A 22808-nucleotide genomic window follows, 5' to 3' on the forward strand; every position below is an offset into this window, starting at 1 on the left:
CGGCCTGCCAGAAGACAATTCCCAGCCTGCAGCCCCCAGTGCCCTGTTCTCTCTCCTTAACAGTGGGGCGACTTGTTTATCCATCCCCTAGGTCTGATAGTGAACTTGCGCCCTCAGGGGCTCAGGTTGTAGCCGTACAAGGGGCTTCCTTGCCCAAGGGGTGAGGATGCAGCTCTGCAGCTGGGGATGTCCTTTGGCTCTGGAATCCCAAGGGCTGGGGTCAGAGCTCAAGCAGCTTCCAGAAATAGCAGGCAATGCTTACATCTGCTTTGTCCCTCCCTGCCTGTCAGGAGCTCCTACTCAGGGGCTAGAACAGGGCAAACAGCGCTGTTTGTCCTGTCCCAGCCTTATGGCCTCATTCCTGTGGGGTGGAGCCTGCCCCAGCTCTGCTCCCTGCCCTGCTGCTACCCCACAGCCACAGTCGTGCGTGTGCCACAGCTGCAGATTCTGCCAAGCCGCCTATCACCATAGTCTCCGCTTCTGTGCGCCTGCTGCTCAGGGCTTGGTTCCCCAGGAAAGTCAGAGCCAGCCAAGGCCACCAACTGCTGCAGCCATGGTAAGGGGCCCATGGCTGGCCAAGCCAGGCCTGTGAGCTAGGTGGGGCGGGGGCAATAGTGAGTAGGTACGGGGCCATAGGGAAGGTGTGGGCCCTCTTGAGTGGGCTTGAGGCTCTCTGGGGAAGTGCTGTGGTGTCCTTAGGTGGCTCTCTGAGCCTTAGTTTTGGCTGCTGAGAATGGAGATAATATCACTTATTTCATGTCATTACTGTGAGGCCTAAATAAGGTAGCATGCAGAGGGTCACTTGCTGACAGCCGGGTGTCCCATCCCCAGCACCCCAGGCTGTGGCTGGTGGCCAGCCAGCTGCACTGGCCTGGGGCCCCGACAGGCCCCTTACCTGCTGGATAGGCCTGGCGGGAAAGCTGAGGGCGGCTTAGTCCTCAGTTCCCCTGGGCCACTGTGACCTGCTCACGCAGCCCCCTTCCCAGTCACCCTACTCAGTTACAGCACCCGTCTGCTGGGCTCCACAGCAGGGCACCCCAGAGCACGGACCCCAAGTCCTGCTTTCTCGGGCTCCACCCTTGACCTCATCCATCCCCCTCCACCTAAGAATGGGCAGGACTCTCCATGCCATCCACCCACTGAGCACGAGGTGTCAAGGAGACCACAGCAGGCCCTGCATGTGAACACTCGGCTCTGGACTCTCCCGCGATGTTTGATCTTCCCAGTGCCCTGACCCAGAGTGGATTAGGGGAGAGAAGCCCAAGGCTCGGTGTGGTGGTCTCAGCCTTTCTCTCTGAAAAGCGGGTGGAGTGGGGTATAGCAGGGCAGGGGGACGGAATAGCTGTCTACGTGCTGAGGCCTGGCTGCTCTCCTGGCACAGGTCCATGGGCACAAAGGGTTCCAGTTCCAAAACTGGGCAAGAACTTATGGCTGCTGCCCAGAGATGTACTATCAGCCGGCATCTGTGGAGGAGGTCCGAGAGGTGAGTGTCAGCTCCACATCACGCTCAGGGACTGCCCTGGCTCCAGGAGGAGGTTGGAAGTGGGACTTCCTGGGCTGGATCCCGTTGCTAGCTCAGAACTGCTGGCTGGGTTCAGCTCCATGAATTCAGATTAAACCCAGGTCCACCTGCAGCTGCTACGACTTCCCATGCCCACTCCAGCCTGCACAGGCGTAGGCCGGGGGCACTAAGTGCCGGGCAGCACTTGCTACTGTGCACACATACATGAATACCACGCATACACATGCGCACAAGTGGGTTTATCCTCAGGTCCCTGGAAGGTTTTGCATTGGTGAAAACTGTGATGACTGTGATTGGATTTGCCTTTGAAAGTCTGGAGCTGCATCGAGGAGGATGAGCCAGAGCCACACAGTACAATAGGAGTTTCCTTAGTCTTCTATACTGGCCCGTTTTCAAACCCGCCTCTCTCTGGCTCTTTCTTGGGTGGCCTGGTGCCTCAGTGAGCCGCCAGCATCCCTGCAGCCGGGTCGGGCTCCAGCACATGCTATGGCTTCCCCTGGAAAAGGCTTGACTCAGGTTATCATCGTACAGGTGCTGGCCCTGGCCAGGCAGCAGAAGAAGCGTGTGAAGGTGGTGGGTGGAGGCCACTCCCCCTCGGACATCGCCTGCACCGAGGGCTTCATGATCCACATGGGCAAGATGAACCGGGTCCTCCAGGTACTGCACCACCTCTGCCTGCCCTGGAGCCCCTAAACTGGCATCCTGCTCCTTGGCCTGTCCTGGAGCGCCCCCTCAGCTGAACCCTGCGCAGGTTTGCTCATGCCTCAGGTCAGGCCAGCCCGGCCCCTTGTGGCCATGAGAAAATGTCCAGCACCCGCTCCTGCCAGAGCCTCCTCTCCACTTCGTGACAACAGGAGTGGTGAATCAGGCTCCCCAGAGGTAGACTCACAATGACATGAGAACATCAGTCACGGCCGTAATCACCTCTGATTGCTAATTAGCATGGCCGGGCTCCCGTGATTGATTTTCCCGAGCTCTGTGCTCAGGGCCGAGCTGTGCTCCGGAGTCAGCAGCTGAGCGTTCTCAGCTCAGTTCCGCCTCTGCTGCTTGTGTGACCTTGAACAAGTGACTTCCAGTCCCCGTCCCCCTCTGACCCTGTGAAGGGCGGAGATTTGCTACCGCCCAGGGCTGCTCCTACCCCTCGGGACACAGCACCCTGGTCCCCACAGCAGCCACCAAACCGACATCCCAAGTCTGTCCTTCCCCTCTAAAGACTTAGTCTTTGCCCAGGGCTTCGCAGGGGAGAAGTACAAATGGGAATAGATGGGAGCCCTTCAGGCGGAGGCCTTCTCCAGCCAGGCCCTCCGCACAGCCACACGAAGGACTCACGAGGGAGCCCCACCATCTCAGTCTAGGGGGACGGGGTTGGGGGCATGAGGGCCACTGGTGGCCCGGCTCCTCCCAGCATGCGCTGGTCTCCTACAGGTGGACAAGGAGAAAAAGCAGGTGACGGTGGAGGCCGGCATCCTGCTGACTGAGCTTCACCCACAGCTGGACAAGCACGGCCTGGCCCTGTCCAAGTAAGGGAGCCGCCCCTCCTTCCCCACTCCCGGGCAGCGCTTCTCAGGACGGACCCCTTGCTCTGGGCCCTGATGCCCTCCCCGGGTGCCTGTCTTCTCTTCCACACGGGTTTGGGGCTCTTGGGAGGGAGTAGACAGAAAGACGCCAGAGTTGAGCAAAGCAGTAAGTAAACCTTGAATGCGGATGAGGCGATCATGGATTAAGTCTTTCTGAGAAATTGCAGTAAACAGGGAGCAAAGCACAAAAGCACACAAATTAAGTACAGAGAGGAACAGAAGAGCATGACGAGCGCCAGGGCTCCCTGGCGTCTCCCTCCAGGGTTCCACTTATTCCTCCTCCCTCAGGGTTAGGATGAAGGAATTTCCACTGACACGAAAGTCAAATGCAGCTGAAGGAATGAATCTCTAACGGTGAATTCCAACTGTTAGACAGAGGGGACAGGTGTTTTGAACACTGCTTTAGCAGTGACAGTATAGCTAGAAATGGAAGCCTGTGATTGGTCTCCGAGTGCAGGGGGTCTACTCACCTCAGCTGTCGTGTCACAGGCCTCAGATATCCCATAATGCTTTGCAGCCTGGAAACCACCTGTTCCTACCTTTCTAAGAGTTGTGGCGCTCAGACACTAACAGTGTCCCACCTGTGCAGGCTGGGGTCAGGCCCCGGAGAAACAAAGGCAGATAAAACCAGGATCCCATTGGGAAGGAAGTCCCCACAGGAGATGACAGATGCAGAAGCTGACCAGTATGGTGCAAGTAGTAGGTTCCACACCAGCCGAAGGTGCAGGGCTCCCCAGGTTCAGCCATGGCAGATGGGAGCACATGAGAGGGTGAGGATCAGGAAAGGAGGAGGGGACTAAAGGCAGATGGAGCAGCGACACCCAAAGCCCGGGTGGGGACAGGTGGCTCTGAAGAAGCCTGGAGCAGGTGGAGGGACAGCGCCCAACAGTGGTGACAAGAGGGAGTGTTTCTTAGTAACTGCAGTCCTCTGCTCCAGGGACCTGGAGCTCCGTGCCTGTGTGAGACTGACATCTCTGTCTTCCTCCCACGTGGCTGCCTGCAGGGCGGGAACCACAACCCCGTCAGCAGATGAGGACACTGAGGGCAGAGGCAGAGGGGCAACCCCAAGTCACGCTGCTTGGTGCTGTGTGGGTGCCGGATGAGGCGGGCACCAGGGCCATCCCTAAGAGGGGGACAGACACCTGGGGGGCTGTCCTGGGTGTGAATCCTGCTTCAACCTCATAGTGACTGCAGGTGAATTCTTGGGTCCCTTGGACATCGGAGTCCTGTCCAAAAGATGGGTCTGTAGGTTGGCTTGCTCAGCAGACGAGAGGAGCCCAGGACACCCCTCGTTAAGCCATCAGCGAGCATCCACCCCATCCTTCTTGGACTTGCACCTGACCTTTCCCTTCACCATGATCGCCACCCTCCCTTCCTCCGTCTGGTCCCTGTCCCTGAGGTGAGGGCTCCTTCTCACCACCTCTCCCAGGGCGGTCCTGAGCACACTGCTTTTCCCTCTGTAGTCGCCGTGTACTTCATGGCTAGAGAAGCAACGTGAGATTGGATTAACCATCCCTGTTGGTGGGCATTTGGGTCATTATAAATAACACAGTAGTGAACATCTTCATGCAAGTGCCTGCCCATGCACTGGAATATCTCATAGGGCAGAATTTCTATGATGCTCTTTTATTTTTTTTTAGGGGAGTAGTACTAGAGGTTGATCCCAGGGCCTTTGCACTGATCTACATCCCCAGCCCCATAAAAAAATTTTTTACTTTGAGGCAGGGTCTCATTAAGTCACCAGGTTGCCCAGACTGGGTTCAAACTTATAATCCTTCTGCCTCTGTCTCCTAGAGTCTAAAATGACAGGCGTGTACCACCAGTATGGCCAGCTTATGATCCCTTTTTTAACATTCTGGAATTTGCATAAGGGACAGAAATCACCAACTATCCCAGTTATCATGGACAGAGAGATGGGGGCAGACAGGAAGAGGAGGAGGAGGTAGACGTTGCTTGCTAACTGTGGCAGCTGCCCTGGTCTCATCTTCTGTCCCCAGCAAGGTGTGAGGCCAGATTTTCTGTTCGTTTTCAAACCATCTTGACACCAAGCAGTGTGGTCTTTGGTGTCTTCCCCCACCCTGAGGGCCAGGAGCAGGTCAGCCTGAGAGCTGCTTCTGCGGGGGAATGTGGGTGTGTGGATTATCAGGGAGCCATCTGAGGTGCCCCAGTGAAAGTCTATGCCCTTCTCCCTTACACTAAGGCAGGAATGTCTCAGAGAAGTCGGGCTGGAATACCTGATCATCATCTGCTCTTTGTCTTGGAGCCTGAGATCCAGAAATGTCTTTCTGACTACACACACACACACGCACACACACACACACACACACACACACACACACTCCTTTCAGGGTTGGGCCTCCTGTGCACCCCCAGATTGAGGGGTGCGGGGTATATCCCAGAGCCCCAGGGGTCCCAACACAATGCAGGGGTGCCTCTTGTCCCCCAGAAGCCTAACTGGTCTCTGGTGTCCCTCTCCCTCCCTCCTGCGGAGCCCAGCCTGGGAGCCGTGTCAGACGTGACAGTAGCTGGTGTCATCGGGTCCGGGACGCACAACACTGGCATCAAGCATGGTATCCTGGCCACCCAGGTGAGTCCCTAGCTCCCTGGCACAGTGGGGGCAGCATCGTCTCCCCTGCTGTGGATGGGGACAAGACAGCACCCTCCAGGTCCCCGTTCCCTCCCGGGGGTGCTCTGTCGTCACCGGGGGCCTCTCTCCTCCGCACCTCTGGAGTCAAGGTTTTGGGGGACTTTTGTACCATCTTCACTCCCAGGTAGCACTGGGCCTTCAGGCTCCTCCCCTCACACCGCAGGAAGGAAAGGTGCCTGTGGGGGGAGGGCAGCTTCTGATGCAAGGCGGCCTGGACTGCCACTTGGCAACCAGCGTTAGCAAGTGCCACGTCATGCGGATCTGCTCTGTCTCTCTGTCTTTCTGTCTCTGTCTTTCTGTCTCGGTCTCTGTCTCTGTCTCTGTCTCTCTCTCTCACTCTCTCTCTCTCATCAGATTAACTCTTCGTATTAGTTAATGTCCAAGGCAACTAAACTACCTACCCACACTCCCACACCCAGAAAGCAGGGAGCTGGGCTTTCATCCCAGATCTGAGTCCCTCCGTGTGCTCCTCCCAGTTCCCCAAAGGGACTGTCCTGAAGACAAAGAAATGCTTTCCAATAAAGGTCAGGCAGGGATCTCAAGCCTACCTGCGTGCCTTTCATCAGGGGCCACTTCAGCCACTGTCCCAGCTCCTTGCTACCTCAATAGTCCCACCCCCTGCCTGGCTCCTAGCTGGCATCTGCCAGTGGAAGTGGACCCCTTGTCCTGCCTGCCCCTTGCCACCCCCTGAGACTTGGCCCCAGTCCTCGTCCACTATCCAGGGCTGCTGTCAGCCTGATCACCTCAGCTTCTACACAGTGTGCAAGTGTGAGGTGTGATCTAAAAATATGGGGACTGTTTAAACTTTTTAAAGAAAACTATTAAAATAATTTGTTAAAACAATCACTTACCATCAATCCCCCTCAAAGCCCTTCCTTTGCACATCCTTATCCCATTGTTTCTGTCCCTTTCTGAAGCAGTTCTGTAAGTCCTCTTTTGTGAGTGTCTTTAGTTGTGCTGTTATAGCTGCCTTGACGTCCTGAATGGACTCAAAATGTTTGCCTTCCATGGTCATTTTGACTTTGAGGAAGACCCAGAAGCCACACGGTACCAGATCTGGTCAATAAGGTGGAGGAGGACACAGTATGTTTTTCCAAGCCTGCCTTTCTCTTTGATGGTACCTAGCAACAGCCTTTGCCGTATTTTTGACCACATCTCATAAAGACACTCAGAAAAGAGGACTTCCAGAACTGCCTCAGGATGTGCCAAGCATGAAGGGCTAAGTGTATTTGAAGTTTGTTGGGGGGGGCAGCGAGTATTTTGAAGGTGATGCAAAGCAATGTATCTTTTATTGTAATCCGTCTTTAAAATTTAAACATTCACTGCATATTGCTATCACATCTCATGATTCTGAGTGGCAGTTTATCAAATTCCTTGATTTTGCGCCTTCCGCCAGTGACAGGGAACACACATCTCTGGTGTCTGCTGTGCCTGAGACAGCTAGCTGTGCGCCTGACATATCCTCAGCTGATCCTCACCACTCCTGAGAGAGTTGTCACTACTCTGCCTGCTTCACAGAGGAGGACACAGAGAGGTTGAAGCACATGGCCCTGAGAACAGTGCCCTCCCTTCAGTGCTCCAGACCCTAGAGCAGCACCTCACAGGCCGGCTCTCACCCACGGCTCCGGATCCCAGACAGAACCTGGCTTTCGTAGAAATGACTGTGACAGCCTCACTCCCACGGTGGCCCACCAAGCCCGGTTTCTGCCAGATTCTCCTCTCTAGTCTCGGCCACTGTTAATCAGAATTAGTTCTGCTCTCCCGCCCTGCGCCCCCGCTGCCAGCTACACATGTCAGAACAATTTCCTTCCAAACAGCAGGTGGCAGGGGCAGAGGGAGCTAGATGGGGCCAAGGGCAGCGGTGCTGAGTTTGATGGTCACCTCCAGCCTCCAGTGGGGCAGAAACCTCGGCGACCGCATGGGAGTAACTGGCCGGAGGAGCTGGTTCCTTAGCAGACTCGGGGGGCGGTGATTCTCAGGTACAGCAAGGGCAGATAGGCAGCAACAGGGACCCCGTTCCAAGCTGAGCTGGGACAGTGGCGCTGCTTGGACCTCAAAGCACACCCCCCATCCATGTCCTAAGCGCCACCCCCAGCTCTTTTTTTTTCTGTCTTCGTTTTTCTTTTTGCACTGGGGATTGAGCCCAGGGCCCTTGCACAGCTGTATCCCCAGCCCACCCCAACAGGATCTGGCTAGATTGCTAAGTGGCCCCAGCAGGACTCAAATTTGCAATCTTCCTGCCTTGGCCCACCAGATGCCAGGATGACAGGCATGCGCCACCACCCCAGGCTCTGCCCTTGCTCTTTGCAGCCCATCTGGGCTCAGGGGTCCTCGGGCAGGGGCAGATCCCCGTCCTGACTGTGAGGCCGCAGATGAGTGTGGCAGTGGGTCTCGGAGATAAGCCCAGCTGGCAGGGTTCCATGGCACCCACCCAGGTGTGACCTCCCTTTCCTTTCTCCCCTTTCTCTCTCCAAGACTGAGACCTCTTTGGCCATGACGACAGGGGACAGAAGGAGACTGGCCCTCTGGGGTATCCCAGTGGCCAGGGGACAGGGTCCTCTGGGGATGGGTGCTGCCCACTCCCCTCTGGCTGAGCCCAGCTCTGCTTGTGGCTTCCCTTCCACCAGGTGGTGGCGCTAACGCTGATGACAGCTGATGGGGCTATTCTCGAGTGCTCCGAGTCCAGCCACCCTGAGGTGTTCCAGGCGGCGCAGGTGCACCTGGGCTGCCTGGGCGTCGTCCTCACGGTCACCCTGCAGTGCGTGCCACAGTTCCACCTGCAGGAGACGTCCTTCCCCTCCACTCTGAAAGAGGTACTGGCCCTGCCTGCCACTGCTCGGCCTCGGAGGAGTTACGGGCACGTGGCCTCAGCTCCCCTTCCTCAGCCTGGGGGATGCGAAGGCCAGAACCCTCCTGGGCACTGGGGATGGGGGTGGGGGAGACCTGTGCAGGAGACGAGCATGGACGACTATCCCTGGTCTGTGTCATTCTCAGCCACTCTGAGCCCAAGGGTGCAGCGATGTCACCACATCTTGGAGCTGGGGCTCCAGGACAGACCTGCTTGGAGGTCCTATCTCCAAATAGTCACGGCTGAGGAGCCGGGGTTAGGAGGTCAACACAGCTATTGAAGGAGACACAGCTCAGCCCCTAAGAGAGGTCACCACCCTCCCAGGAGGTGGGCGGGAATAGCAGGGGCCTCAGAGGACAGAGGGTACAGAGGCACGTGCAGTGGTGGGGGCGGTCAGACAACAGTGGGCCCCAAGGAGAGGGAGGTGTGCGTGGGCCACAGGCCCACCGTCCAGAGCCGCCCCTGCCTAGTGCTCAGTCCCCTCTCCCACCTCTCACTGGAGTGAGAACTCACTCATTTTCAGGCTGGAGATTTGGACCTGGAGATCAAGGGGTTGCGTCTTTTCAGTGGAGGATTGACTTTGGCCACCAGAGCTGGGCACTGGACCGTCCTCTGCCACCTGGCCAGCCTCTGAGCCTCCTCTGCCCCATCAGAGACTGCAGCGAAGTCCTGCTTCACTTTGAGCCTGATCCTGGGCTGCCTCTCCCCCTCTAGCACACACAACAGCACATATGTGCTCATACATGTTCACACATAAGCACATATATGTACATGCATGTGCCCACTTATATGCACACACATCAGCTGAACATCTTTGCAGACTGCTGTCACCAACTCAGATCAACATGGAGACTTCTAACTTAGACACGGCATCCGTGAAAACTCGAAGTGACTTTTAAAACAATGGCTCACGTTCTTTTCAAAGTTTCCAATTGCTTGGACTGTGTGCTGACACAGGAAAAATAGCAGTTGCAATTTCCGCTCGGAAAAGAAAAAACAGATGGGTACACACTTGCACACACACACGCACACACACACACATACACACACATGCATGCACGCACGCACACGTGCACACACGATCAGAAACTCTCAACAAGGTGGAGGGAAAGGCTCAGAAGAGGCAGCCCTTGAGCCTGGCCATGCTGCTTTCCGGGTTTGATCCTGAGTCCCCCAAACTCTGGGTTTCAGTTTCCTGGTCTTTTAGAGGTGAGGTTGGTCTCGAAAGTTCCCCGAGGTCCCTTGGAGCTGTGACATCTGGGACGCAGTGCAGAACTGCTGCCTGCCTCCTCATCCCCACCCCCCGACAGAAGCCATGATGGCGGCACTATTTCCCTCTCTGTGGCAGCCACGAAAGTTCCTTGGCCTTGAGCCCCTCCCGCTGCTCTGAGACTCTTGTCACCCTGTAAGGAAACACTGTGTGTGGGTCCTCTGTCCTCTCTGCCCCTTACACGTGGGGAGGGGCTCCTCCAGATCCTCCCCAACATGTTGGGGTACACCAGCCTTCCAACCGTGCTAAAGGGGCGTGGATTCCAGGTCCCCTGCCTGGGCTGCTCACCCGTTTTGCTCAGGAACACTGTCACCTTCATCCCTTCCTCTTGTTGCTGGGGGTCAGCTCAGAAGCACAGAGATCTTCTCTGAGGCTGCTTTGCTGTAGCCCCTCAAGGCACATAGCCCTGAGTAGTCCAGGTAACACCACGCTCAGCTGGACAGGAGTCCATTCAGAGCCCCGCTCTCTTCCGAGATGTTCTCTGCCTCCTCCCACCCAGGCCGAGTGGGATCCATCTTGGATCCAGGCCTGTGCTCCCCAGTCCTGGTTCTCTTAAAGACATCTCAGCATGATATCTGAATGCTGCTGAAAGCCCAGTTAAGGGAAGGAGTCATTCTCAGGCCCTGAAGAGTTGGAATCGGTGCTTTAGGATGCACGGTGGGAAGGTGAAGTCAGACCCCAAGCTCCTGCTTGTGAAGACCATGCTGAGCCCCCACCCGCTTCTGTGCCGTTTTATGACAACAGCATTGCCAACTCTGCGTTCTGGTTAGCGTGCAGTCAAGCCAGTTAGAGAACATGGGGACATCACAAACCATTGTCGCCCTTTTGCCCTTTATGCCAGCCAAGCTATAACAAGATCTGATGTGTGCAGCTGGCTGCCTGTGTCACCTCCCCATCCCCCAAGGAGCAGGATTGGCCCCTGTGACACACCAGCTTTATCGTGCTGAAGCTCCCCACTCTCTTGGATGGTCATCTGCTGGTGACTGTCCCAGCCAAAGACACGAAATCCCCTGCTTGGTTACCACAAGCCTGGTCACTGATTCTCAAAAGCCATCTCAATAGCACCATGACTCTAAATTTAAGGCACAAACCGCCCCCCCAAGATCCTTCATGCCAGTAACACACCAAGGAGCAATTACTGTGTGTGCAAGGGAACACAGTGCTCCCAGGGAACACAGGTCAGATCAAGGAAACCTGTGACCCAGGGTCTGCTGTTCTCCAGATAGGACAGTCTATGAGCCCCAATGGGAAGGCGCCCAGTGGTTCTACAACAACCCCTTAGTGCTAGGTGAGCATCAGGTTAATATTATCCTTTAGTTATTGTGGACTGATCAGGCTCGCCATCTCCCAAATGAGTAGGTGGTGAAGCCTTAAATAAATAAGACAAATGAAATGATTTCAGGGCTCCAGGAGGACCCAGCTCTCTCACAGAATTCGAGATTCTCCAGGTTAAGACAAAGAACTTCCCTGGGTGACCTGTATTTCTTTGGTTTTCAAATAAAGGGGGCTACCGAAAAGAATGCAGGAATCTAGTAGAACTTCAGGAAATATTTTCCCAAGCAGTAAATTATGTCAATCAGGAGAACTATCTTATCTTTAGGTTGGCATTTATAGTAGGAGTATGGAGCCTGCAGCTACAGTCTCTTTTTAGTTAATTGGGGTTGGAGCCAAACATCCTCAGCTGTGGCCTTATCCTGTCCTTTGAGGCACTGCAGCTTCATAGGTCAGTACAGGCCTCAGCGGTGCACTTACTGTGAGTACGCTGCCCATCTCCAGACAAGGTGCCTAGGCTTTGGACAACTCACAAGTAAACACGGAAAGCCAATTGGTTAATATTAAATCCGGCTCAAAGCCACTTTGTTGTGGTCTCCCTCAGGTGGGTACCGTGAAAGGTACTGTACCAAATCCAGCATTAGGTTGATCCTGAATCATGGAACCATCCCAGCTGGGAGGCTGGACACACGTCTCCCAGGAACCTTAGCTAGGCGAAGGGCACACCTGAGCCTCAACTACCAGTAAATGTCATTTGGTCACTTCTCCACCATCTTCCTGTGACCAACACAATCCCTCCCTTTTCCTCTTGCTGGGCCAGGTCCTCGACAACCTTGACAGCCACCTGAAGAAGTCTGAGTACTTCCGCTTCCTGTGGTTCCCACACAGCGAGAACGTCAGCATCATCTACCAGGACCACACCAACAAGGTAGCCACGGGGGCGTGGCCAACCCCACTCCACATCCAGGAACAGCTGCTGCCTGGTGACCAGCACGCATCCTCCCTGCCCCACACAACCGCGGTCTCCACACCCTGCAGCTCCCAGAGTGGCTGACACTTGCTGTTCCGGGGGTCAGTGAGGTGGGAGCATCACTGAGCATGAGAGAGATGCATTCGGGGCAGAGGGCAGAAGGCAGGTGGCCAATGGGCATCCAGGGTGTCCTAGAGTGGGGACACATAAGGGTGTGGCCAAAGGACAGCCTACATGTAAGGGGAGGTAGGTCGCCCTTTGCGTCTCCTTCCTCCTCCACATGAAGCCATGCCTGGAACACGTCTCCCTGTCTGATGACATTAGGATGCAGACGTCAGAAGGCAATGCAGCCCTCACTTGAGGTGCTGAACTAATGACAAATTTTCCTTCCCAGCCACCCTCCTCTTCGGCCAACTGGTTTTGGGACTACGCCTTTGGATTCTACTTACTGGAGTTCCTGCTCTGGGCCAGGTAGGAGTGCAGTGGCCCCTTCCCCAGCATCTGCCATGTACTGCTGAGGAGGTGGTGGGGTCTGCATGTGTGAGTGGCCTGTGGGGTTCATCATAAGGCCAGTGGAAATCACTAGAAGGGTTTTAAGGAGGGGATGTTTTAAAACAGCCACCCAGCTGCTGAGAGCAAAAGGATTGGAGGAAAGCTGGGTGTGGCAGGAGCCACCTGTATGATGTGTGAGGCAATGGTGTCAGTGGAGGCAAGGGGGGAGGGAGGGAGGGAGGCAGGCATGTGGGAGGGAGGAAGGAAGGAAGGAAGGAAGGAAGGAAGGAAGGAAGGAAGGAAGGAAGGAAGGAAGAAAGGAAGGAAGGAAGGAAGGAAGGAAGGAAGGAGGGAAGGAAGGGAAGGGAGGGTAGACGGATGGGGGATGGATGAATGAGTGGATGGATGGATGGATGGATGGATGGATGGATGGACGGACGGACGGACGGACGGATGGATGGATGGATGGACGGATGGATGGATGGGTAGGTGGAGGAATGGATGGTTCAAGATGTAAAGTGTCCAGGCCCAAGAATAACAACAACAACAAAAAAAAAAAATAGCAGGTAAGTCCAGACATGAATGAAATAGTTCTCCAAGCTGCTTCAGCAGGATCTTGCTGACACAAATCTCTGTGGGCCACTTTCAGAGTGAGTAGCCCCATGGTACCGGGACTATAGATTTATTCCCCATAGCACATGGCTGGGAGCAGGTAGCATAACCATGTCATAAAAATGGGTGTCACATGGAACACGTGCCCATCTGGACACTTTATTCTGTGTCAACTTTCTAATACTAGGGGACAAGAAAACAGGAGTTTTCCTTCCCAGAATTTCATTTGGTAACTTTTGGGTGTTGACCTCTCCCTTCCTCTGGGGAGCCTTCCCTGCATGTTCCCAGACCAACGGAAGAGTTCCTCCCTGGCTCCCACAGTCCCCGCACTCCTCGGAGTACATCTCTCTCTGGGCAGCATCTCAAGGGGGCTGCCTGAGTGATTTGTCATTGCAGTCACATGTCTGGCATCTGAGAGAGGAGACCCAGTCCAGGTCATATCACCTCCTGACTAAAGGCGATTGGGAGCTGCATTAGGATTTAATTCACTTGCCAGACAGTTCCCCCTAGCAGTGTAGAATCCTGGGGCTCTTTGTATATTCATAGAGTTGTGCAACCATTCCTTCAGCCTGTGGTAGAATATTTCACAGCTCCAAAAAGCAGCCCTGGACCCTTAGCAGTCACTCATTACCCCTCCCTCTGCCCTGGAAATCACTAATCTACTTTCTATAAATTTTCCTCTTCGACACGTTGCATGTAGATGGAATTAGACAATGTGTGACCTTTGCAACTGGCTTCTTTTGCTTTTCATAATGTTCTTTGTGTTGTAGATTGTGTCAGTCATTTATTCCTTTATATGGCCAAATAATACTCCATTGTATGGCTGGCCTGTATTTATCAACGCTTTAGCAAATGGGCACTTGGGTTGTTTCTACTTTTTGACAATCCTGCACAATGTTGCTGTGACTATTCATGTATGACTTTGTATTTAGACATACGTTTTCAGTTCTCTGTATATTTGCCTAAGAGTGGAATTGCTGAGTCATAGGGTAATTTTATACTTTTTGGGAAACTGACAAAGAGTTTTACTGAAGGGCTATACCAATTTCAACTCCACTAGCATTTTATTGTTTCCAACTTATCATCATCTTAACAAAACTTGTCATAATCTGTCTTTTCCATTTAAGCCATCCTAACGAGTCTGAAGTAGTATGCGGTGGTTTCCACTAGAATTTCCCTGATGACTAAAGATGTTGAGCATTTTTCAAATTCTTAGAGCCATTTGTGTATCTTCTTTGAACAAATGTCTATTCAGATTTTTTCTCATTTTTATTTGTTTTGTTTTTACGGGACTTGGGGTTGAACACAAGGTCTCCACACTAAGCTATTTCCCCAGCCCTTTTCATTTTTTTGCATGAGATAAGATCTTGCTAAGTTGTCCAGACTGGTTTAAACTTCAATCCTTCTGGCTCTACTTCCCAGAGTTCTGGAATTACAGGTGTATGCCATCATACCTGGGCTTTTACCCGTTTTTAAAATTTACAAGTTGGGTTATTTCACTTTTTATTGATGAATTGAAAGTGTTCTTATTCTAAATAGCAGCCCCTTATCAGATCAATAATTTGCAAATATTTTCTCCCATTCTGTGATATGTCTCTTTACTAATTTTGATAAAGCCCAATGTATTCTTTTTTTCTTTTGTTGATTATGCTTTGTGTATCACCTCTAAGAACCCAGTGCTTAATTAAAGATCACAACGATTTTTCTTCTAAGAGTTTTATAGGTTACAGTTTTAACTCTTTTGTTATTTTTTCCCTTGTGTATGGTTTGTGGGAGAAGTCCAACCTCCTTCTTCTGCTTGTGAATATTCAATTGTCCCAGTACTATTTCACAAAGAGACTATTCTTTCCCCATTAAATTGTCATTATCTTCTTGTCAAAAATCAATTGACCAAAAATGAATAAGGGTGTATTTCTTGATCTCAATTCTATTCCAGTGATCCAGGTCAGTCTTTAACCCAGTACTACACTGTCTTGATTCCTATAGCTTCATAGTAAATTTTAATATCATGAAGTATGAGTGGATCTTAATTCACATCCTTTACCATCTCTCCCTCCTGTTCTGCCAGCCTTGGGACAAAAATCAGCCTTTCCTCCTGGGGTTCCTTCTCCCTCCAAGTCTCGCCCTTGTTGATTTGGTGAGCTCTTGTTTAGCTCCCTTTAAACAGCTCAAACTTCCAGCTGTATTGAGCCCTTCAAGTGAGTTTCTTCCTCTCTTCCTCAACTTTTTAGCAGAGCACAAAATCACTCACTGCACAGCAGTTCTAGGTCAGTGATGGCGAACATTTTAAAGCTTTTAATGATAATAGGCCACAGGTTTGCCACCACTGTTCTACACCCTTCGACCCAGCTCCTCCAGGCCAGCCAAGAGAGGCCCTCAGTGTTCATATCAGCAGCACCCAGCATGAGGCTTGGCCCTCCGTGAACTAGAAGAGTACATGGGCAGATGTCCACATCCTCTGTAGATAGAGGTGAACACCTGACTTGGAGAAGATTCAGGCTGGGAGGAATTTCCAAACTTCTCTAACTAGACAGAGTGGGATTAACACATGGAGTTAACACTGGAATTGAGAATTATTTCTGGAAAATATAGAAGGGACCGTTTCTTCGGGGCACTGTCAAAGTGCTGTCCTCGGGATGTGGTGGAAAGCCAGGGTCTTACAAGACAAGAGAAACTTTAAACTCAAGTCCCAAACCAGAGACACCACAGTCCCGCTGCCTTGGATTTGGTGCTGCAGCTTCTTGGCCCACATGAATTGAGCTCAAGTACCCACCAGCACCTTTTAATAGACTAACAGACTTCTACAGATGATAATTCACTTTACACTTTATGACAAAGTACAGCTACCACATTCTCAGCCAGAATGATCTGGGGCTTCTTTAGGTTGTCAGTCTGCAGGAAAAGTGGGGTCAGAGGGAACAGGTAAAAGGGCCAGGCTTGGGCTCTGGTCCTCTCCAGCCACTCTAGAGCTCCCCTCCTTTTCCCCCACTGCAAACCGGACGCTGACAGCTCAGCACTGCACAAAACCATGAGCCTGTGTCCAGCCGAAGGGTCCAAGACCAGCGGATAAGAACTTTCCATCCCCTCCCTGTCACCCACCTGCATCAGCGCACACTGCAGGCACCCACTCACGCCCCCACCTCTCTGAAAGGGCAGCAGCCACCTTCGGCCTCCAAAGGCTGCAGTTTTCTGAGCACTTATTACATTCCAGGCACACTGCTGGGTGCTCCACATGTGCGACTCCTTGTAGTTTTTGCGACGTCCCTAGGAGTGACGCTTCATCCTTAAATTGCAGTTGAACTCAGTGATGAGCCACCGGGACGGGTTCCCAGGCCCGGGCTGGGCTATGATACTTTCTCCCAGGTCAGCAGCCTGTCAGGGACGTTGCGTTTGTAGCAGTTCTGAATCCAGGCTGGTCTGGATCCAGGAATTGGGGCAGTTTGGCCCATCTCCTTCTGTGGATTGGCCTGTCCTCAGGGTAGGGGCACTAAGGTGCATCAGAGGAGTCCACATGCATGGCCAGTCGTCAAACCATGCGGGTGAATACCTGCCTGGGAGGTGTCAGGAGCTGAAACACAGCAAGTGACTTCTCAGATCTGGGTGGGAAAGGAGCAGCAAGTGTGCCCAGGCTGAAGGCCACAGCCCCACCCAGGTGATGGATTTAGAGGAGAGTGCGGCTTTCTCTCCAGCCTCAGCTTCCATCTCCATAGCAGGACAGCTCCAAGTGTGTGTGTCGGAGCCCGAGCCCAGGCCACACCCAAATAAATTAGGCTCTACATCTCCGCCACCACATCCAGGCCCACAGCCAGAAGTGCCAGGAGACCTCAGAGTCTCTGGGCTCAGCCCAAGTGATACCTGCCTAAGGCCGATGCACCACCTGGCAGGGAGCACACTGGCACTGTGCCCCACTTTCCAGTGTGTCCTGAGTGTGCATTTAGTTCCTGCATAAAGAGGAAAAAGGAACATGCCTCTGTGTGTGTGTGTGTGTGTGTGTGTGTGTGTGTGTGTGTGTGTGTGTTTATAAAGCTTCTGAAGACTATGATGTAAATGTATTTTCTAAAGCAAAAAGCCAGGTAACAGTTCCCGCCTGACCCCAGAACCACAGAGCTCTCCCTCCGTAGTTATGTGGGCAACTCCGGCATCATTTTGGGGAGCAAGAAACCAGGACCAGAGACCCCATGCCAAGATACTGGCTCCCATTGGCCACCTACTCCTTAGAGCAGTCCAGGCATCCCAGGGCTTAGTTAGAGTGAACACCACCATCTCCAGGGAAATTCATCTGGCAACAACCAGCTGACATTAGAACTCACCCTTGGCCCCAGCAAGCTGCTAAGATTCTGGGACAAAGACCTTTGTTGTAGTGTGGCGTGAGGTGATAAGACTCTGAGAACAATGCAGAAAACCACTAGTGGGTGAGTATGTGTCAGAATAAAGTCTGCAATGCCCCTGACATGGACTATCACGCAGCTATAGCGAGAAGGATGTGGAGCTATACTGTCACAACCCAGAGGGATTTCCAAGATCTGGATAAGTAACAAAGGCCACCTACATGTGGAAAGCAAGGCTCAGGTTGGGAAAGAACTCATCGCCATCCCTGAGACACAGCTGACACATGACTGATGCCGGGTGTCATGATGATCACACCTCTGTCCCTCCTCTCCCCATCCCTGCAGCACCTTCCTGCCGTGCCTTGTGGGTTGGATCAACCGCTTCTTCTTCTGGCTGCTGTTCAACCGCAAGAAGGAGAACAGTGACGTCAGCCACAAGATCTTCACCTACGAGTGCCGCTTCAAGCAGCACGTCCAGGACTGGGCCATCCCCAGGTAGGGCCCTTCCAGGGCAGCCGCAGGGGTGGTCTCCATGAGCACTGTGGGGAGGGTCCCGGCATCCCTGCCCGCCCTGAGGTCCAGATTGTATCCCCTGCACCGGGTGCAGGGAGAAGACCAAGGAGGCCCTGCTGGAGCTGAAAAGCATGCTGGAAGCCCACCCCAAGCTGGTGGCTCACTACCCCGTGGAGGTGCGCTTCACCCGGGGGGACAACATCCCGCTGAGCCCCTGCTTCCAGAGGGACAGCTGCTACATGAACATCATCATGTACAGGTGACAGGCTCCCTTGGAGGGCGGGGTGGCACAGGCTGCCCTCCCTGGGATTTAGAAGGGGCCCTCTCCTTCCCATCTCTGATGCCACTTTCTCCAGGAGACTTGTGGGTCCTGGCAGCTGGAAACCAGTCTCTCTCCCGTCCTCTGCCCTTCCCTCCTTCTTTTTTTCAGCAGTACTGGGGATCAAACCCAAGGCCTCATACTGAGCTTTCCCGAGACAGGGTCTCATTAAGTCACCCAGGGTGGGTTCAAACTTGCGATCCTCCTGCCTCAGCCTCCCAGCGTGCTGGGATCATAGGTGTGTACCACCACACCCAGCATCATTTCTGTTCTAAGGACTTACAACATACCCCAGGTCTAGTCTATGTTATGCTAGTATAATTTTAATATTATTTATGACCACTCATTAGGAATAGCTACTATTTAGGAAGCAGATGTTGTGGAATGACATTGTATGTCCTATCTCATGTGTTCATGCCAGTCGGCGGCTGGGGTTAGGAAGGGCTCTGAGGCTGGTGTGCATTCAGCAGGAGAGAGGCTCCCGCCCCATGCCAGGGTCTGCTAGGCACCTCTGCCTGCGCTGACAGCTCTGCCAGGCACCACTATGGCTGTGGTATCTTCTCAGAGTCAGCAGGCTGCAGGACGGCGCTCGTGTGCCTGGGTATGTGAAGTTCGTGTTTCCTGCAATTCTATGCTGCTTCTGCCTGCCCTCCCTCCGTCATCCATCGCAGCTCCTCTCTGACTTTGCTAAAGAACAGCATCCTGCCTGCCCGCCTGCCCTGAATCTCACCAGGGTGCCTTCCCACAGCCTGTGGGGCAGCCCACTGCTGGGAATGCACTGCTGCTGAGGGGAGGCCAAAGAACCTGAAAGAGGGCTTCCTGGAGACTCGCTAGAGGGACAGCAGTGAGTTCCCTAGACTCACCTGTCTGTCTGTGGGTCTACCTTCTCCCTGGGAATTCAAAGTCAGAAATGAGAATGTCGCCAGGGGATACATCTCAACATGCTCACGTGGGCTTTTAAAAATGAAGTCAGCACCACTGGGTGTGGTGGCGCAGGCCTGTGTCCCAGCACTCTGGGAGGCAGAGGCAGGAGGACTGCAAGTTCAAGGCCAGCCTGGGCAACTCTGCAAAACCCTGTCTCCAAATAAAAAATAAATAACTAAAAAGGGCTGGGGATGTAACTCAATGCAAAGGCAAATGCCCCTGGGTTCAATCTTCAACATAAAAAGAGAGAGAGAGAGAAAGAGGGAGGAGGGAAGGAGAGAGAGAGAGAGAGAGGGAAGCAGGGAGAGAGAGAGAGAGAGAGATGTGAAGTCAGACTTCACTGGCTGGGCAGGAGGACTAACCCAAATTGTCCATTATTTGTGTGGTCATATGTTCCAGACACGAGTGGGTCAATCTAAGATCCCAAGGCTCTGTCAAAAGGGTACCTAAAGTACATACACACACACACACACACACACACACACACACATTGTGCAGTGCCTAACAACAGAGGTGTCACATCCTCAGCAGGAAGGCTTGGGGTTCCCCTGCACAAACTGGGTGGTCCAGCCTGCTGCACACCCAGGCTGCACACTGCACAGAAGGTCCCCATTGTAGGCAGCGGGGACAGTGGCAGGTGTCTATGCACCCAAACATCACGACACAGTAAGGCACGGGAGAGACTCTTGGCCACAGGAACTTCTTAGCTCTGCTCTTTTACAGACCCACGCTCCTACTTGCAGGCTTTGACAAGATTATTTCAACTCACAGCAACTTTCAGATTTTCACTGAATAATACCTGAGAGGATGCGGGCTTCTCAGAACCCCTTGGGAATGAGCCACAGGGGTGCTGGCTGGCTGCTGTCCATGTCCTGTGGCAGAGCTGGCCTTGGTTTCCCCCTCCCGGGCTGGGCGCTGGGTACACACAGAGAAGGAGCACCCCCCATGGTGGGCCGGTGTGGCTGGGGCAGGGCTCACCTCCTCCTGCCTCCCCGTGCCTAGGCCCTACGGCAAGGATGTGCCTCGGCTTGACTACTGGCTGGCCTATGAGACCATCATGAAGAAGTTTGAGGGCAGACCGCACTGGGCCAAGGTAGGGCTGTGGGCAGCTGCTGGGAACCCCCAGGGAAGGCTGGGCTCAGCCCTCCACTTCCAGACCTGCTTCCTCATCCTTCACCTAAACACCCATAGTTCCAGGTGACTGCCGGGCCCCAGGGTGTTCAGAGAAATATGTCATCTTTCCTTTCATGTGATTCTCTTAGGAAGCCCACGAGCAGCATAAGCTGGCATCTATGAGCCTACTTAGCAGACAGGAAAGTCAGCACTCTCCACGGTGATGGGACCAGACCCCTCCTACCGTGCCACACTGTAATGAGAGTGGGGGGTCCAGTGCTGCTTTCTAGGCCCCCTTCTTTTTTGGGGGGGATGAGAGTCTCAAAATGTAGGCCAGGTTGGTGATCCACCTGCCTCAGCTTCCTGAGCGCTGGGGTTACAGATGTGCACCACCACGCTCTGCTCTCCTGGGGTCTCTACATCATGCAAATGTGGGTGTGTCTCCAAGGAGGGGCGTCATCCAGGCAGGTTCAGGGACTCAGCACTGCTGATCTGCTGGCTCCAGGGAGGAGGCCCATGGCCTCTGGTTGCTTCTGCAGGCCCACAACTGCACCCGGAAGGACTTTGAGAAAATGTATCCTGCCTTTCCCAAATTCTGCGCCATCCGTGAAAAGCTGGACCCCACTGGAATGTTCCTGAATTCCTACCTGGAGAAAGTGTTCTACTGAGGCAGGTGGGCACACAAGCAAGGCCCACCTGCACACATGGAGGTCCAGGAGGCAGACATCCCCTCCTGACTCCACGGCATGAGCTGGGCTCGGGTCAGGGCTGTCCTCCTCTCCCTGCCTCCCTCCCTGTCCTCACAGCACCCAGAGCAGGCAGGGACCTCGCACCCAAACCCCCATGGATGTCCCCGTGCTGTCCCTTCCTTTTCCTGTACCTCTGGTCCCCACACCCCATTTCTCCAAGAGGAAAGGGAGCCCTAATGTGTGCTGTGTGTCTAGTAGGCCAGGAACCCTGTTACTCACAGGTTCTGTCTACTAGCAAGGTATGGAAGTGAAAGTCCCCGGGCTGTGACTTCAGGGATTCCCGCTCCAGTTCTCTTCAGGACGCGGCCCTTGGAGACGTTTGAGCGCAGCAGTGGTGTGGACCCTGCCTGCTGTCCTTCATGGGCAAGGGTCTTCACATGCTCAGTGGGTGCCGGCTGTCCAGGATGGTGCTCTGAGTGCCACAGTCTGGCCTTTGCCACCTCCTCAGGGCATGCTCGAGAGTGGTCTCTCCTCCACCTTTCTCAATAAAGACCCTCATTAAGATCCTCACTTCACTTCCGGTGACCCTGACTTCACTTCCGTTAACCCCGACCTCACTTCCGCCAACCCTCACCTCACGTCCACCGATTCTCACCTCACTTCCGGTGTGCCTCTTGGCTTCACCTCCAAGGCAATTCTTTGGGATAGAAGGCTCCCTGTTTACCTCCTGAAAAATGTTCACGGTCCTTTATAAAATTTAGCTTCAGTTTGCCTCTGACTTGCCACATACAGCATTCCTCAAAGATCTACGCATCAAATGCTTTCAGGGAATTAGATGAACCTTGAGATATTTTTCTGCCCTCAAGGAATTTATATTCTAATCATCACTCATATGATTACAACTATCTCTAGAGTATACCACCAGTAGTATTTGAAAAGATGATCAGCACCACTACTTATTAGGGAAATGCAAATAAAACCACGATGAGATTCAACTTCACACCCATTAGGACACTATGAACTACAGAAAATTCAAAAGTAGAAAATAGCAAGTATTGGTGAGAATGTGGAGAGATTGGAACACTTGAGCTTTGCTGGTGGGAATGCAAAATGCTCTGCTGTGGGAAAGGGGCTGTTCCCCAGAGAAGGGATGGCAGCACATGGATATATATCTCTGCATATGTTCATAGCAGCATTCTTCAAAGTAGCCAAATTGTGGTCTGTACATGCAATGCCATATTATTCAGCCTTACAAAGGACTAAAATTCGGGTCAGGCATATAGCTCAGGGGCGTAAGCTCCTGCCTGGCAAGTGCAATGTCCTGAGCTCTATTCCCAGTATTAAAAAAAAAAAAAAAAGGAATAAAGTTCGAACACATCCTGCAATATGGATGTACTTTTACAACATTGGGCTAAGTAAAACAAGCCATTTATAAAAGAATAAATATCTTAAGATTGCATTTAAATGAGGTGCCTAGAGCAGTCAGATTCATGGAGACAGAATGGAATGGGAGTTCCCATGAGCAGGGGTGGGAGCGATAGGGAGTTAGTGTCTAATGGGTGAAGAGTTTCAGGTGGGAAAATGAAAAAGTTCTGGGAATGGGTGGTGGTGCTGGCTGCACAACAGTGTGAAAGTCCTTTACATCACTGAACTGTGCACTTGATGATTAAAATGGTAAATTGTGTAGTCTGTGTTTTTACCTCAATAAAAAT

At 53.1% G+C, this 22808-nt stretch overlaps 1 protein-coding gene across 4 annotated transcripts; it reads left to right on the forward strand.

Moving 5' to 3' along the window:
• The first annotated feature begins 303 nt into the window (after positions 1-303).
• LOC102006528 (L-gulonolactone oxidase) lies at positions 304-22454 on the forward strand. 4 transcript variants are annotated; one of them, XM_005373749.2, is made up of 13 exons: positions 304-556; positions 1382-1483; positions 2054-2179; positions 2948-3042; positions 5596-5686; positions 8374-8559; positions 11957-12064; positions 12501-12577; positions 17884-18033; positions 18146-18310; positions 20297-20387; positions 20947-21080; positions 21392-22454. In XM_005373749.2, the coding sequence occupies exons 1-12, from the start codon at positions 350-352 to the stop codon at positions 21073-21075; spliced, it is 1527 nt and encodes a 508-aa protein (XP_005373806.1). In that variant the 5' UTR covers positions 304-349; the 3' UTR covers positions 21076-21080; positions 21392-22454. The 4 variants fall into 4 exon arrangements, with proteins under 4 accessions (XP_005373806.1, XP_005373805.1, XP_013369699.1 ...); XM_005373748.2 differs by having other exon boundaries at positions 305-556; positions 21378-22454; XM_013514245.1 differs by having other exon boundaries at positions 305-556; positions 21396-22454.
• Positions 22455-22808: the final 354 nt, after the last annotated feature.

The sequence above is a fragment of the Chinchilla lanigera genome, unplaced genomic scaffold, assembly GCF_000276665.1.
Source record: "Chinchilla lanigera isolate Chin_1 unplaced genomic scaffold, ChiLan1.0 scaffold00002, whole genome shotgun sequence".
In the NCBI taxonomy this organism is placed as follows: Eukaryota; Metazoa; Chordata; class Mammalia; order Rodentia; family Chinchillidae; genus Chinchilla; species Chinchilla lanigera.